The sequence below is a fragment of the Lepisosteus platostomus genome, chromosome 3 (assembly GCF_059453375.1).
Source record: "Lepisosteus platostomus isolate fLepPlt1 chromosome 3, fLepPlt1.hap1, whole genome shotgun sequence".
Lineage (NCBI taxonomy): Eukaryota > Metazoa > Chordata > Actinopteri > Semionotiformes > Lepisosteidae > Lepisosteus > Lepisosteus platostomus.
In genome coordinates this window covers 45376737-45391601 of record NC_142613.1, presented here as the reverse complement: position 1 = coordinate 45391601, position 14865 = coordinate 45376737, and the positions used below count along the sequence as shown (strand labels likewise).

At 34.6% G+C, this 14865-nt stretch overlaps 1 protein-coding gene across 3 annotated transcripts in view; it reads left to right on the top strand.

Moving 5' to 3' along the window:
• Window positions 1–14865, top strand: part of grik2 (glutamate receptor, ionotropic, kainate 2) — a 266090-nt gene that overhangs the window by 93321 nt on the left and 157904 nt on the right. For all 3 annotated transcript variants that reach the window (XM_088625713.1, XM_088625714.1, XM_088625715.1), the window contains 2 exons: window positions 1890–2147; window positions 14525–14706. In XM_088625713.1, coding sequence (XP_088481839.1) covers window positions 1890–2147; window positions 14525–14706 — 440 coding nt within the window. The remainder of the gene's footprint in view (window positions 1–1889; window positions 2148–14524; window positions 14707–14865) is intronic.

Below are 14865 nucleotides of genomic sequence, written 5' to 3'. Positions count from 1 at the left end.
CTCTAAATGTACTGTGCATTTTTTGGTTATACTGTACATTTAAAAAAATGTGCTTTTATTTTCACAATGGTCTATGATGTCATTCATAACAACATTCCACATAAACCTGTTGACAGTAACATTGTTTCTTTGCCAGAGGTGGCTTCTTCCTGCAAAGTAAGTCTGAAATTAAGTATTGGTTTGTGCTTTGGAATAGGTCAAAGGTTGGAGGTCATCCAGAGCTTTTTATGGCGCTCCCCCTGGCTTGTTCAGTTTGTGCTTGAGTGTCTGCAATCCTCCTCTTTCCAGTTATTTCTTAAAAATTGCTCTCTGTTTACTTCAGAAATCATGCAGATGATACTTTTTATATCCATATCACAGTGTGCCAGGGCATTTTTTTTTAAAACTGCTTGAAGTGAATTGCACAAACAACCTAAAAGACATACAGTACAATACTCAGTCAAACATCTTTGTGTATGAAGCATAAGGTAAAACATTCAAGGATGACTATATATTTCAGTTCAAATGTCATCCACATGTGTCCTCTTATCCCACTTTTTTTTATCCCACTTTGTGCTTGTCGCTTGGTGCTGGGATAGGCTGTAGCTCTCCTTCAACCCTGTACTGGACAAAACATTTAGAAAATGGATGGATGGAAACATATTTCCCTATTTTGTTATCACAGCATCTCCTTCTAATTCTTCCAAACTAATAAAAAATGCCCATCAAGGAATTATATTGTGAGACTTTCAGTTTTCATAATTATGAAAAAACAAACAGTATGAAAATTCTGCACAGCCATCTAGCATTGTTCTTAATATTTAATTAGAAGGGTGCAGGATATATACAATACAGTATTTTACACTGATTCTAACACAAAATGTTTTTTCTGAAATCAGCAACTTATTTTGACTAGGCACTATATTGATTTTATTATTTTCATATCTATTTTATGAAGTAATTATCACTCACTTTATTATTTCAAATCTATTATTAAATATGCTCTCAATAATTATGAAATATCCAAATACCTACACAGGAGGTGTGGACAATGATCATTTCCTGGCAGACTATAATGCTTCATAACTTAATATATTATGTGACTTCTTCCTTTTCACAATCTTTCCAGATTCTATTATCCTGTATGCCGTGGATGATGCACATTCCTAAGTTAATTGTGTTGGCTATATGTGATTACTACCTGGTTTTAATTATTGAAATGTAAATACAATGTGGTAATTAAAGATATACAATGATCTCTTCACAATCCAACATAAGAAAACAGTTATGCATTATTAAAACAAACAACAAATAATGTCTGAATATTTATGCCTTGCATTGTCGTCTGTCATTACTAAAACATTACAACAAATCATATCTGACCTTATTAAACTATAGGAATGTTGTAACATAATTATGTGTTAGCTGGCAAACCCATTCAACCAAATTGCTGAGTGTTCTGAGTGTGTGTTAGCTATAAACTATCTTACACATTTAAATGCTGAAGTCACATCGATTTAGTTATTTATTTTAAATTCATTTTCCACAGTTACTGCAGGGTATAGTACTAATTAAATTAGTCAGGCTTATCAAATGTAACTGAAACAAATTGCAGAAAAAATATATTTAAACTCAAATAAAAACAGACAATTGGTTTCAGATAATTGTTCTGAAATTAAGTATATGATATATTGAACTCCTGTCATAGCTTATGGAAAGCATTATTTTAACAGTATACAAATAGTGAGTATGTCTACAGTTATTTTCTGCAAACACTAATCAGTTGTTAGGTAATGGGAAGTAAAATGATGTAGTATATCTGGTAAATAACATACTTGATTTGAATAGTACTTGCTAGCACATTTGGTTTTTCTTCTCTCATCATTGACAGAATTCTATCTCCTCTTCAGCCTGTGATCAGCTGTCTCTTGGGGTTGCTGCCATCTTTGGCCCCTCTCATAGTTCATCGGCCAACGCTGTACAGTCCATCTGCAATGCCCTTGGAGTTCCTCACATTCAGACAAAATGGAAACACCAAGTCTCAGACAACAGGGACTCTTTCTACGTCAGCCTTTATCCTGACTTCTCATCTCTCAGTCGAGCCATCCTGGACTTGGTGCACTTCTTCAAATGGAGAACAGTCACAGTGGTGTATGATGACAGCACAGGTAAGGCATGTTTAAATATGTTTTGTAAGACCAAGGTGCTGAAAAAAATACATCCTTGTGTTTTGTTTTATTCCTGTAAATGAATATTATTTTATTCTTTTATCTGTTTTTTCCCCCAAAAGAGCAAAAATGTTCTACTAAAATGGTGTTTTTAGATAAAATGGCTTGTTAGAAATGTAGTGTAGTGCATATTTCACAATTCTAACTGTCCTCAGAGTGATCTTGCTGCTGGTTTTGATCTGGGCCAAAAGGATTCCATGCATTGACATCAAAGTGCTGTTATTAACTCTGCTTGAAGTGAAATTGATTTTTGTTCGTCTTAATGCTCCTGTTAATTAAAATGTAAATGGACACGATGATTTCAGACTGAGGTTAATAGTGACTTGGTATATGGTCGCAAGCTTAAAATTAGAGGGATCTTATGAGAATAATTCCAGAATGAACCCTTGACCCATCACTCACCTGCTGAGCAGCTCTCATACATCTGAAAATGTGGGGGTTTTGTGAATCATGTATGTATGCAGTAGGTTTCTTACCTGTAGATAAATAGCTTGGATTATCAAAAATGTACATTTACCACATCGATGGAATAATATACAGTAACTTAGGCAAACCTGCTCTCTAATCAACAAACAATTACCATTAAGCATAACAGTCATTTGTTTTTATAAGAATGGATATATTCCGATAGTTATATTACTTAAAGAAAATTGCTATTGATTTAACATTACTGTTCTGTTGTATATGTATGAGGGTGTATAAATATACAATTCTGACAGGTAAAATCTGCATTTGTATGTCATGTGGGCAGATTTACCAAAACTAATAACAACAAATGCTTACGTGTTGCTTCCTTTCATCATACTCCAGGATCCATATTGTATACATAGATTCAATTACCAAAATATTGGAACTCTAAGTCAAATAAATACAGTACACTCTGTGGCAGACAGTGTGTGAATATCATAAAGAGCATGAGACAATCTTTCCTAATCTTCCCTGGCCATAACACTCTTAAGATCTCTATCTTACTGAAAAATGTGTAGTTAAGTTACACACATCATTATTTTCATCCCATTCCCACCTTAAGACAAGTATTTCATCCTTTTGATTCTTACAAGCCCAAGCTATCATTATCACAACAACACCAGCAAAAATAATAATATGATATTTGGACAAAATGATGACCATCGTAGAACACTTTTTACATAGCATCACAACTCAGCACAAGTCAGCAAAGATATCAAATTTGAATTTGTGATAGAAACACAAGGTTGGCCTCAAGAGTTAAAAGCTACACTTAATGTAGACACGATCATTAGAAATCTTAACTATGAAGAACTGTATAAATATTCGGGAGTTAAAGAACATGTGGAATTCAAAATGGATTAATGAAAGAAAAATAAAAAAGGTGTAGTACAGATGGAAAAGGTTAACGAACAGATTAGTACTTGTTATCCACATAGTGGCATACAGTTTTATTAACATAAACTGGATAGAAATAGATTTACAAAAACAAAACTGTCAATAATAAGTTTTGATGATGCACCATATACCATTCCCCAGATATGACACTAAGACTGAGAAGGAAAAAGAACCCTAATACAAAATTGAAAACACACACACAACACAACTATTATTGGATTCCATATGTTTCTTTATCAAAAGAAGGATGAACTTTTCCAGACTAAGCATCAACTGAACAAGAATACATGTTCAATCACCAACGAGACAATCAAATATCATGGAAACACTGATGTGATGTCAGACGAACAACATAATTTACATGAAACAGAGAAGGACAGAAAATACAAGAGGAAAGAAAAGTCATACAGTAACAAATGTCAAGGGCGTTGGAAGAGAATCTATGTTATGGTGCTTACCCATAAGAAATAAAAAAGAGCTGATATAGATAATGAAAAAGCAAAGCAAAGGTTAAACAGTGGTGGACTAAAGACTGAAAAGGAAGGGTTCATCCTAGCAGCACCAGATTTAAAAACGTGCTCATTCTGAAATAGCATAATTAAGGACAGCAACAATTCAATGTGTGATTTATGCAACCAATCTGAAAAAAAAAAGTACTGAACACATAACCCCAGGTTGCTGCATACTAGCACAAGCTGAATAATGAATACCATACTGCATATACCAAAAGACACAACAAAGCAGCAGGCTACTGTATATTCATTAGAAAATGTGTTTTCACTATGACCTATCTGTTCCACTGAAATAGTCCCAACACAAAACCCAAAGTGTGAGCGAAAATGAAATTGTAACTACTCTGGGATATGCCAAACCATACAGACATGGAAATCAATAGACCTGACATAATGAGTAAATCTCCAAAGACAAAGCTGAAAGAAAATGCTACATTGTTGACATGTTAGTACTTGCACACACTATAGACATGTATCAGCAAAACAAACAAATTATATAAAACATTTTTTTTTAAATATAAAACAAAAGAATATAGAATATCAAAGACACATCCAGTCGTGCTTGGAAGGTCATTCTGTATTAAGACTAATTTTCTCCAGTAAGTTTGGTTATTCTAACATTCACAGGGCAAACATGGATTAAAATTATAACAGCAAAAAAGACAAAATCATATTATTTATTAATATGACATTTCCTGCCAAAGCAACTCATACCACTTTACAGAATAATAATAAATAGTCTTTAAGATTTACAAAAGGCAGAATTAAACACAAAGCAAAATAAAACAACATGTTCTCACATAATAGAATTGGACTAAAAGGAATAGGATCAAAAGAACTATTATTAAAATGCAGATTGAATGAAGACTTAAAAATTCCAAATAAACCTGACTCCTTAAAATGGAATGAAATAGTTCTATAGGTTTGGGGTCTAAAAACAAAATTCAATTCCTAATTTACTTTTCCAGTTCAATCTAGGAATATAAAGCAAGATAGCATTAATCAAGGCTATGAATATACAGGCAATTATGTCACTGAAGTGTGGTGAATGCCATGATTCCATGGAAGGAAACATTATATGAAGTAAACAAAAGTGTTAGCTAGAGAAGTTTACCATAGGTGAAACATATACTATAGATAAAACAATTGGTCCAAGCAGAAAGTCCAGTTTTGATATACATTAGCACAAAAGCTATTTATAGACCATGTGTAGTTGTCCAAATGCACATAAAGGACATTACTGGTAGAACATGCAAATTAGCTATGTGTTACAGAAGTGACAGTTTCAACATGGAACAACATGGAATGGTAGCTGGTACCCCTATTGTATGCGTAACTGCCTGTAAAAGTGTAGAGACTAGACAGTGTGAGAGACATTGCACCAAGATGTCCGGGCTAAAACCTGGCACTCACAATATCAACAACCATAAGCAGTTCTTGGCTTGCTCACAGTCCTGGTCCTAATAGCATTGAACACCGCTGGAATACCCTGGAATAACGAATCATTAAGAGACCACAAAAGTCATTTTCTCTCACTGTTCTGCAGACTCTGCCATGGGAAAATGGCATGGTGCTCTCTGGCAATTCATCAAAAAGTAGAAAAAAATGTCCCTTTTTGGATTGCAGCAGTCATTAAGGACCATCGTGGTCTTACACCGTGTTAATTAAATTTTGAATAAGTCTCCTTTTATTGTGTGTCGTTGCTTTTACATTCTGATTTTCTACCCTCAGGGGATAATTGATTATAAAAAATGCAATTCCTTAATGGAATTACAAGTGACCTATGCCTAACTGAGTTATGTGTTTACCATTTTCTTTAATTGTGTTGGTTTAAAGGTGAGTGTGTATCTCAGTATTTTCACTGACTGTAGCATGGAGTTGTAGATGTGCAAATCATTAAAATAAAATTATAGAATGGAAGCATTCTATTGTGTTGTTTCAAAACAATTTATAAAGCAGTCATGATATTCAAAGGAAGGACTATTTTGAGGCTTACTTTACTTTTGTTTGTTTTTTATCCAGGGAGATCTTATGGTCTGTGGTACATTATATTTACTCTCATACTTTTGACCTTTTATAAGCTTTTCATAAGGTTGAAATTAGATTAAAACATTTATTATGTCTACCATATTATTTCTAATAAGTGCTATGTAACTCAACAGAGACCATGTCAACCTCCTGTCAGACCTGACATAAAAATCAATAGCTTTTATGTTTACTCAAAAAAAAACTCCTTTGTGTATATTCCAATATAAAGTTATACCTTGAATACGATTGAGCACTACTGGAAAATATCACAAAATACCCCAGAGTACTCCATATCCAGTATTCTCTTTCAGGTTGATCCTATGACTGAGTGAATATGCTGTAACACTCGAAATGTTAATTAATATAACACTAAAAAAAACTATATAACATTATGCTACATTTTATCCATACCTGTAATCATTAGGTGCAAAATCTAAAATTGCATCTAATCTTTTTCTTTAATCTAAACATCCGCTACATCTAGTAGTATACCACTAGGATTGTGACACCTTCAAGTTTTTATATTCCATTACATTTGCCTTTTATCCTTTTAAGAACAAAAACAATAAAAGCCTTAAATACAGCCTGCTTCAAGTAATTCTTTTTGCAAAATTTTCAAGATACAGCCGATATACTGGTCCTGGAGGACTTGTATATTTGCAGGTTTTCATTCCAACTCTTCTCTGAAGAACTAAAGCAGTTCATTTTCAGCTCAACTGGACAAATTTAACAGCTTCTGCCAGCTCCTCAGTCACTGGTGCTTTAAAGAGTTATAGAAAACCTGCAGAAATGCTGGAAAAGGAAAGTCACCAGTAATGCAACCAGCTGCTGAGGTACAAATTATATAGGTTATATCTTTAGATGACACCTCATTATAGTCATCTTCAGCTTTTATTTATACACTGCTGGAAAAAGACCGCCTAAGGATTCTTCCACAAATGTCTGTCTTCAGCTATTCTCTTCCAACATTAAATTAATTTACCACGTGATCCTAACTATGAGAAGCATTATGTTTAAGGGTTATAGGTGTCTATTTAATTTCCATTTGATAAAGCTTAAGAGTTTTTACAAGGCCATTGTATTAGTATTCATGATAATGGCAAAGAAAAAACATGTTTTAAAACTTCATCCCAACCGCCTCTCTATGTAAAAAGTAGAAAAAATAATACAAATTAAAAACTGGACGTCATGTCTGACATTCAGTGATATCTGGTATATCGTACAGGCATGAAGGAAGAGAGCTGAAGTCATTTTCTTTGTTGACCCTAGCTGTTTCCACACAGCTGTTTGTTTCTGCATGGGCAACAGGCATTATGGTTAAGGATACCTTGAGGCAGCAGTCCTTTGTTTACAATCACAGCAAAAGCATATGCTCTCATTTTCAGTGTTTTTTGTGTTTGTTTTGTAGTTGCTGGTCATTATGGGGTCTTAAGGAAGTGAAATAGATTCTTTAGCGCAATGGTCAACAACAGTTTGCACATCGTTCTAGCTGATTGCTTGGATAGCGCTCAATTACAAAAGAATGAAAAATGTAAATATGATCATATCATTGATATCATTAATTATTTACAGCTAAAGTTGGCTTATTTGAGTAGAACTGAATTCTTCACTAAGCTTGCTATAAGCATATATGGTCTCTGTATGGTATTATATGTTGAGCGTAGTTTTTGTCTTCGGTTCGGAAAGGGATGGAATTTTCCCCATAAGAAATAATAGAATTTTTATTTTCTATTTACAATGTCCTGCCTTCCGAACAGATTTTCAGGAACGAATTAGGTTCGGATATCGGGGTATGAGTGTACTCATGTTGCAATTCAGTCTTGCACACTTTCTTGCCACTAATAAAGGTTAAGACGTTGTGAAAAGTATTGGTTGTTCCATTGTAAGACTGCACTTTGTTTCTATGCTAGAAATTTGAGAAACACCAAAAAGTATTGCTGCGTGCGTACTGTTTTTGCTTTAACTATTTTAGAAATTGTGTGGTGTTTGTACAGTTTGGATGTGTTATTTTTTGCATTTGGACAAGTAGTGTTATTGATAAGCTGTAGTTGTTGATGGCAGTTTCTTTGAGAACATTTGGGTTATCCTTCCACAGTGTATAACAGTGCCCTCCAATAATACTAGGACAGTAAAGTCAAAACCTATTTTTGCTTTTCCAAAGAATTGGGGAAGTACTGTATCATGTCTGCTTATGTGAAATAAATTGTTTCTGTAAATTTTAGAATTATTTCTGCCATTTTCATAATTTGTTAACATTATACTATAAATAAAGAAGAGAGAACCAGAGGCAGCCATGACATTACCTGCACCATACTTCACAAATGGTATTCTGTATTTTTATTTCTTTAACCTTTTCATCACTTTGATAAAGGTTTCTTGATCTCATCTATCCATTAAATTTTGTTCCAAAACTCTCCTCGTCCATCTTTATACTTCTGAAGATATGGATTTCTAATTTGTTTTTTTTTTTCTGTTCTTAGTGCTGATGAGAGGTTCACTTCTTGCAGTCTAGTCTGTGTAAATCTGCTGTCTCAGTCTTTTGTGAACTGCAAATTGTGATACTTTCACGCTTGCTGTCTAGAGGTTGTTAATTTCACTGACTGTTGTTTAAAGGGGTTTTCCATCAATGCTACTCTAATGCTTTTCTTGTCATCAATTGCAGGTGTCTCTGCTGATTGATAACTTAACCTGTAGTTTCTTAAGTAGATTCCAAATTGTTGATTTTGGTATATAATTTCTGGTTCTGATTGAGTTTTACTTTTGTTTTAGCTTCAGAATTATTTGTTTATTCTTTAATAGAAAGGTCTTTGGGTTTTTTGGCTTTATATCAAGGACTCCAAACACTTAAATCTAAGAGAGCCAAGCTCTTTTATGTGTGTCTAATTACCCAACAACAAACACCTGAGGAACAAGAGACACCTGTCAGCTAATTGGCCTGATACTTTTTTGCTGGAAATAAAGCGGTTCAACGCTATCAAATTTGTTTGCTTGGCCAGCATAGTTGAGCTGAATTGACTCTTAGAAAAATTATAATGTTATAATTATCAGTCAAATATATCACTGCAAAAAAAAGGTTGTAACTCTCACCCCTTTTAGCAAACACCTACATTAGTGAATAGTCACTTTTAAATTTGTGACCACTTGTATAACTTAAGGGACTATCTTTATTTGATAGTAAAAAAATTCTAAATAAATGAAAAAATCCTACAGCTATGCATCATGATACATTCATAGGTACCCCTGACCGAGTGAATATCTTTTGTTACCATTAGCTTGAACACAAGTAACATAGTAACAAGTGGCATAGTTTGGCATAGATAGTGTTCTTAACACAAGCATGTTGTATTGATCTATACTGAAACTATTAGACAAGCAATTTAATATGGCCGTGACTGTTGCTTATGCAAGTGTTAGCTGGTATTTTTATCAAGTTTGATCAAATGTTTAAAATAATGTTAAAGTTTTTAGAAATTTTATTAAATTTGATTAAAAATTAAAAACTGACATCTCCCATTTACCTAAGTATTCAGACCTTAATTCAGTACTTTGTAGGACCACCTTTAGCAGCGATTACAGCTGCGAGTCTTCTTGGGAATGCTTCTAACAGCTTGGCACACCTGGATTTGTTGCAGTTTCTCTCATTCTTCTCTGCAGATTCTTTCAAACTGTCAGATTGGATGGGGAGCATTGGTGAACTGCAATCTTTAGGTTTCTCCAAAAATTTTGTATGGGGTTCAAGTCCAGGCTTTGGCTGGGTCACTCAAGGACATTCAGAGACTTGTTCCGAAGCCACTCCAGTGTTGTCTTGGCTGTGTGCTTTATATCTTTGTCATGCTGAAAGGTGAATCTTCGTCCTAGTCCAAGATTGTGTGTGCCCTGGGGCAGGTTTTCTTCAAGGACCTCTCTGTATTTGGCTCTGTTCATCTTTCCCTCAATCCTGACCAGTTTCCCAGTCCCTGCTACTGAGAAGTATCCCCACATCATGATGCTACCACTACCATGCTTCACCATAGGGAAGGTATTAGTCAGGTGATGAGTGATACCTGGTTTTCACCAGACATGGAGTTCAATTTTTGTCTCATCAGACCAGAGAATCTTTCTCCTCGTGCTCTCAGAGTCCTTTAAGTGCCATTTGGCAAACTCCATGTGGGTTGTCATATGCCTTTTACTCAGGAGTGGCTTCCGTTTAGCCACTCTACCATAGAGACCTGATTGAGGGAGTCCTGCAGAGATGGTTGTCCTTCCAGCAGGTTCTCCCATCTTTACACTGGAACTCTGACACTCTGTTAGTGTGGCCATTGGGTTCTTGGTAACCTCCCTGACCAAGACCCTGCTTGCCCAAATACCTAATTTGGCCGGACGGCCAACTCTAGGAAGAGTCTTGGTGGTTCCAAACTTCTTCCATTTGACAATGATGGAGGCAACTGTGCTCCTGGGAAGCTTCAATGCATTGCCAATTTTTTTATACCCTTTTCAAGATTGACAAATTGACACAATCCTAGACCTCTGAGGTCTACGGAGAGTTCCTCGGACATAATGGCTTGGTTTTTACTTTGCTATGCACTGTCAACTGTGTGACCTTATAAAGACAGGTGTGTGCCATTCTAAATCATGTCCAATTAAGTGAATTTGCCACAGGTGCATTACAATCAAGTTCTAGAGACATCTCAAAGATGATTAAAAGAATTAGGATGCATCTGAGCTCAATTTGGAGTGTCATAATAAAGACTCTGAATACTTTTGTAAATAGGAGATTTCAGCCTTTTATTTTTAATAAATTTGCAAAAACTTCTAAAAACTTGTTTTCACTTTGTCATCATGGGGTATTGGGTGTCGATTAATGGCAAAAAAGAATCAATTCAATCCATTTTGAAATAAGCTACAACACAACAAAGTGTGGAAAAAGTGGAGGGGTCTGTATACTTTCTGAAGGCACTGTAAATAAAAAAGGTGGAAAGAAGTTGCTGCTGTCAGTTTTTACATATATTTATGTTTATTATGTCCTATAAGGAAACATTTATTGATTGACATGTGAGCTCCCTGCATTTTACCCCAATAAAATTAGACATGCTCATCTTAATTTAAATTAAGACAAAGGGACAACATCAAATTATCATGTTAACGAAATAGAAATTTAAAGGGGAATTAACAGGCTTTTTAATATTGAAATGTGAGCAATAGGCAAAGGATGTTTTAAAGAATGTAAGCATAAATATCTTGGGGTTTGGATAATGTTCTTTCTAAGGCTTTGGTTTTTAGTCTCAGTGTGTGGGAGGACAGATAATAGATATACATACTCTGGTAAGTGGTCTAAAGAGGCTGATCTGAGAAAAGTAATGAACTGAAGGTAGATTTATTGGAAGCTTTTGTCACAGCAATAATTTTTTAGCAAAGTATACTTTGCATACATTTGAGCTGACTGCACTGAAAAACACCTAATGAAGAAAGGAGAATTAAAGATTTATATTATATGGTGATGGTCAAAATTATAATTAGACCTGGTAACTATTCCTGAAATGCAGCTGAGGAAGTACATTTATACAGAGAACCAGCTTCTTTACCCAAAGGGTTTTTGGAATATGAAACCATTCTGGCTTCTTTCAAGAAATAGCTGGATGAGATGCTTGAATCGATCAACTACTATCAAACAAGTTGGATGGGCCAGAAGGCCTCTCATTTGTAACTGTTCTTATATTCGTCAGATCCACTATTTTGGTAGCCTGGTAGTTGCCTGGCTTGGTAAAATATTTTCTAAACTGAAAACCACACCAACAGACTTCTACAAAAATAACAATAGCAACTTTAGAGAGGATGGCTACTACCACCCTTAACTATTCCACTACTATTACAAGAATAAAACTCCTAACCTTCAAGCACTCCAACTTAACTCAGTTGGTCTCTTAATCACCCCCCCTACAATTGTATTGTATTGGCTACAAAAGCTAACATACTGTTTCTTCTCCTTTTCAGTGTGGAATTCACTTTACTTGATCCTATTTTACTCTTCCTCGACTCTTGTGATATATCCTTTTATAAAAAGTACTTAAGACTCCCCCTTGTCTTAGTGCATGCATAGTAATCCCAATTGTAAACCCAATCAGTGACTATTAAACCCCGAAGAAACTATTTTACTAATGTCTTTGAGGTCTTTTTGGCACTCTCTAGTGGCAAACCTCTGGTTACTGCAGTCCTTTTATTTGGGACCACAATACAGTATATCACCGTTAAACTTTTATATTGACAGTCTGTTATAGAGATAAAAGAAGCTTTATATATTTAACCATTATATTTAACCATTATATTATGCGACAATGTGCTAAGAGTACATTTAAGGTGTGATTGGTAATATTGGTGCAGTACATGTATCTACAGTATGAAAATTTTATAATTTTCTTAAGCACACATATTTATATAAAGCAAAAGATTTTCTGCATTGCTAAAATTGGTTAGTATTTTTTCTGTATATTGGTTTTAAATAGTTTAATGGAGTGAATAGTTCAAAAGGCTTAAAGATCTCACTTCTGTCTGAGAAAACCTGTGCTATTTCTGCTGTTACAAAACGTGTTTGTGATAAGTAATTAAGGCTAAATAATCCCATAGCTTTTTTGGAAACAAGGATCATTCATACATTTTGTAAGTAACAGAAATTGCTTGGGTGATTTTTCATATCATCCAACGTCAAATTGAGGGGTTAGGTTGCAAAGTGTCAGTGGGTTTTTTAGTTATAATAGTAGTTAATTATTTAAAGTTAAACCTAAGAAACCATCAAATTCAGCAGTGAGTGATTTACTCTATTGTATTATATTTTTTTGCTTGATTAATGTTTCATGACTCCAGATTGATTACCAACCTTCTGTGGATTTCTTACAAAATGCTTCCGCTACTGGAATCCTGAAAAAAAAACAAAACCTGAAAAACAGAAAAAAGACACACAAAAAAAACAATCCTGTTGAAATTCTTTGCGATTCAAAAACCCAACCAATAATATTTTATTTTTTCCTTCATTTTTTTTGTTACTTTTCATATGATAATTTAATTGTGTCGGGTTGATAAAACGTACTGTAAATGTCGGATTGCAAGCACATGCTGCATCTTTAAATTATACCCATACTGAACAAGGTTATTAAAACAGTTCTGTACTGCCCTTTTCGGGCATCGTATGAAGAGCAGTTTTCTTTGCTACTTTGTATTATTGTTCCACATACTGTAGCATTTATTTTATTACAAGGAGTTTAACCCCATTCTGAGGACTTACAGGCAGTGCTAACCCACTGAGCTACTTTGTTACGGCTGAAGGCTCTACACTGTGGGGCATCATTGGAGTGCAACGGGGTGCTCACAATAATGAAGACATACAGAGCATCAGTGCACTCTGTTACAGGAGGAGTCCTAGCCAGTGCAATCACACTATACACTGGTTTCCAGTGTGAAGCATTCAGCCTGATGCAAAAGAAAACAAAATGCATAAAGGGAAGTGAACTATTGTATGTGAACACTGATGAGAGGTTAAGACCATAAAAATACCTTTGCTGAGGTTTTTAACTTGAAAAGAGGGAAATATTAAATATATGTACAGAGCCGAAGAATATAAATCAATCATGCCTTTAGTACTTTTGTGGAAAGGGCAGCCCACCATTTGAGATTTTGCGGTGCATTCCATTTGTTTTGCAAAGGTTTCAGATAACTTGAGGGAAAACTGAGAGGGTTTTTCCAGGCATTTGTGTGTATGTTTTGATAAATCTGCATTTGTGAAATGTACTTTGTTTTCAATGTTTATCCAAACATATGTAATGGGTTGCCCTAAGAGTGTTGCCGAATAATGAATGGGATGTTTACATCATGCTCCGATAATCAGATTTGTGTGGCATGAACTGACCTAAAATGTGAAATATAATAGAAAGAAAATCAGAAATTATAACATTGCTGAAGTGTGAATGGTATTTTACAGTTATTTGTTCTCATTTAGTTTTTTTTTTAATCTGGGAAATTAAAATAAATGGTTTTTGTTTTCAGATAAATAATGATATGTTCATGGATTTATTATTGAGTTTAGTGTGGGAATCCAAAAATAATAGCTGTGCTTTACTAAGGATTAAGATTAATTTTTTATTTTTTATTTTTAAGGATTTCCTCCTTAAAAATAAAAATAAAAATATGAATGGATTCTGAAGAAAATTAGAGATCCCCAGGTGGAATCAAAAATCAAGGGCTTTAAAAACTGCAAGTTGTTTCTAGGAGACCATAAATTGTTACAGCAGCTCTAAAAGGACAAGAAGCTATGTATCATATTACCGTGTATGCTTGACAGAAAGGATTGAAGTCTGTAAATTGTATATGTTGCGATAAGCCATTTCTTAACAAGGTCCCATATGTTTTTGTTACATTTCCTTTTCTTTTTTTTAATCCCACAAGGTCTCATTCGATTACAAGAGCTCATCAAGGCTCCATCACGCTACAACATTCGATTGAAAATCCGACAGCTACCAGCGGACACAAAGGATGCCAAACCCCTGCTGAAGGAAATGAAGAGGGGGAAAGAGTTCCATGTAATATTTGACTGTGGGCACGAAATGGCAGCTGGTATATTAAAACAGGTGATTACCTAATATTTTTTATGTCATCTATGTCCAATGTGTTGTGCTGAAATCTAAACTTTATCAATCCTGAATAGGAGCATCAAGCTACGGTAATTGAGCTGATGACATTGAAAGAAATGTGCATATTTGTTCTAAAGGTTTTTCTGACACCATGTC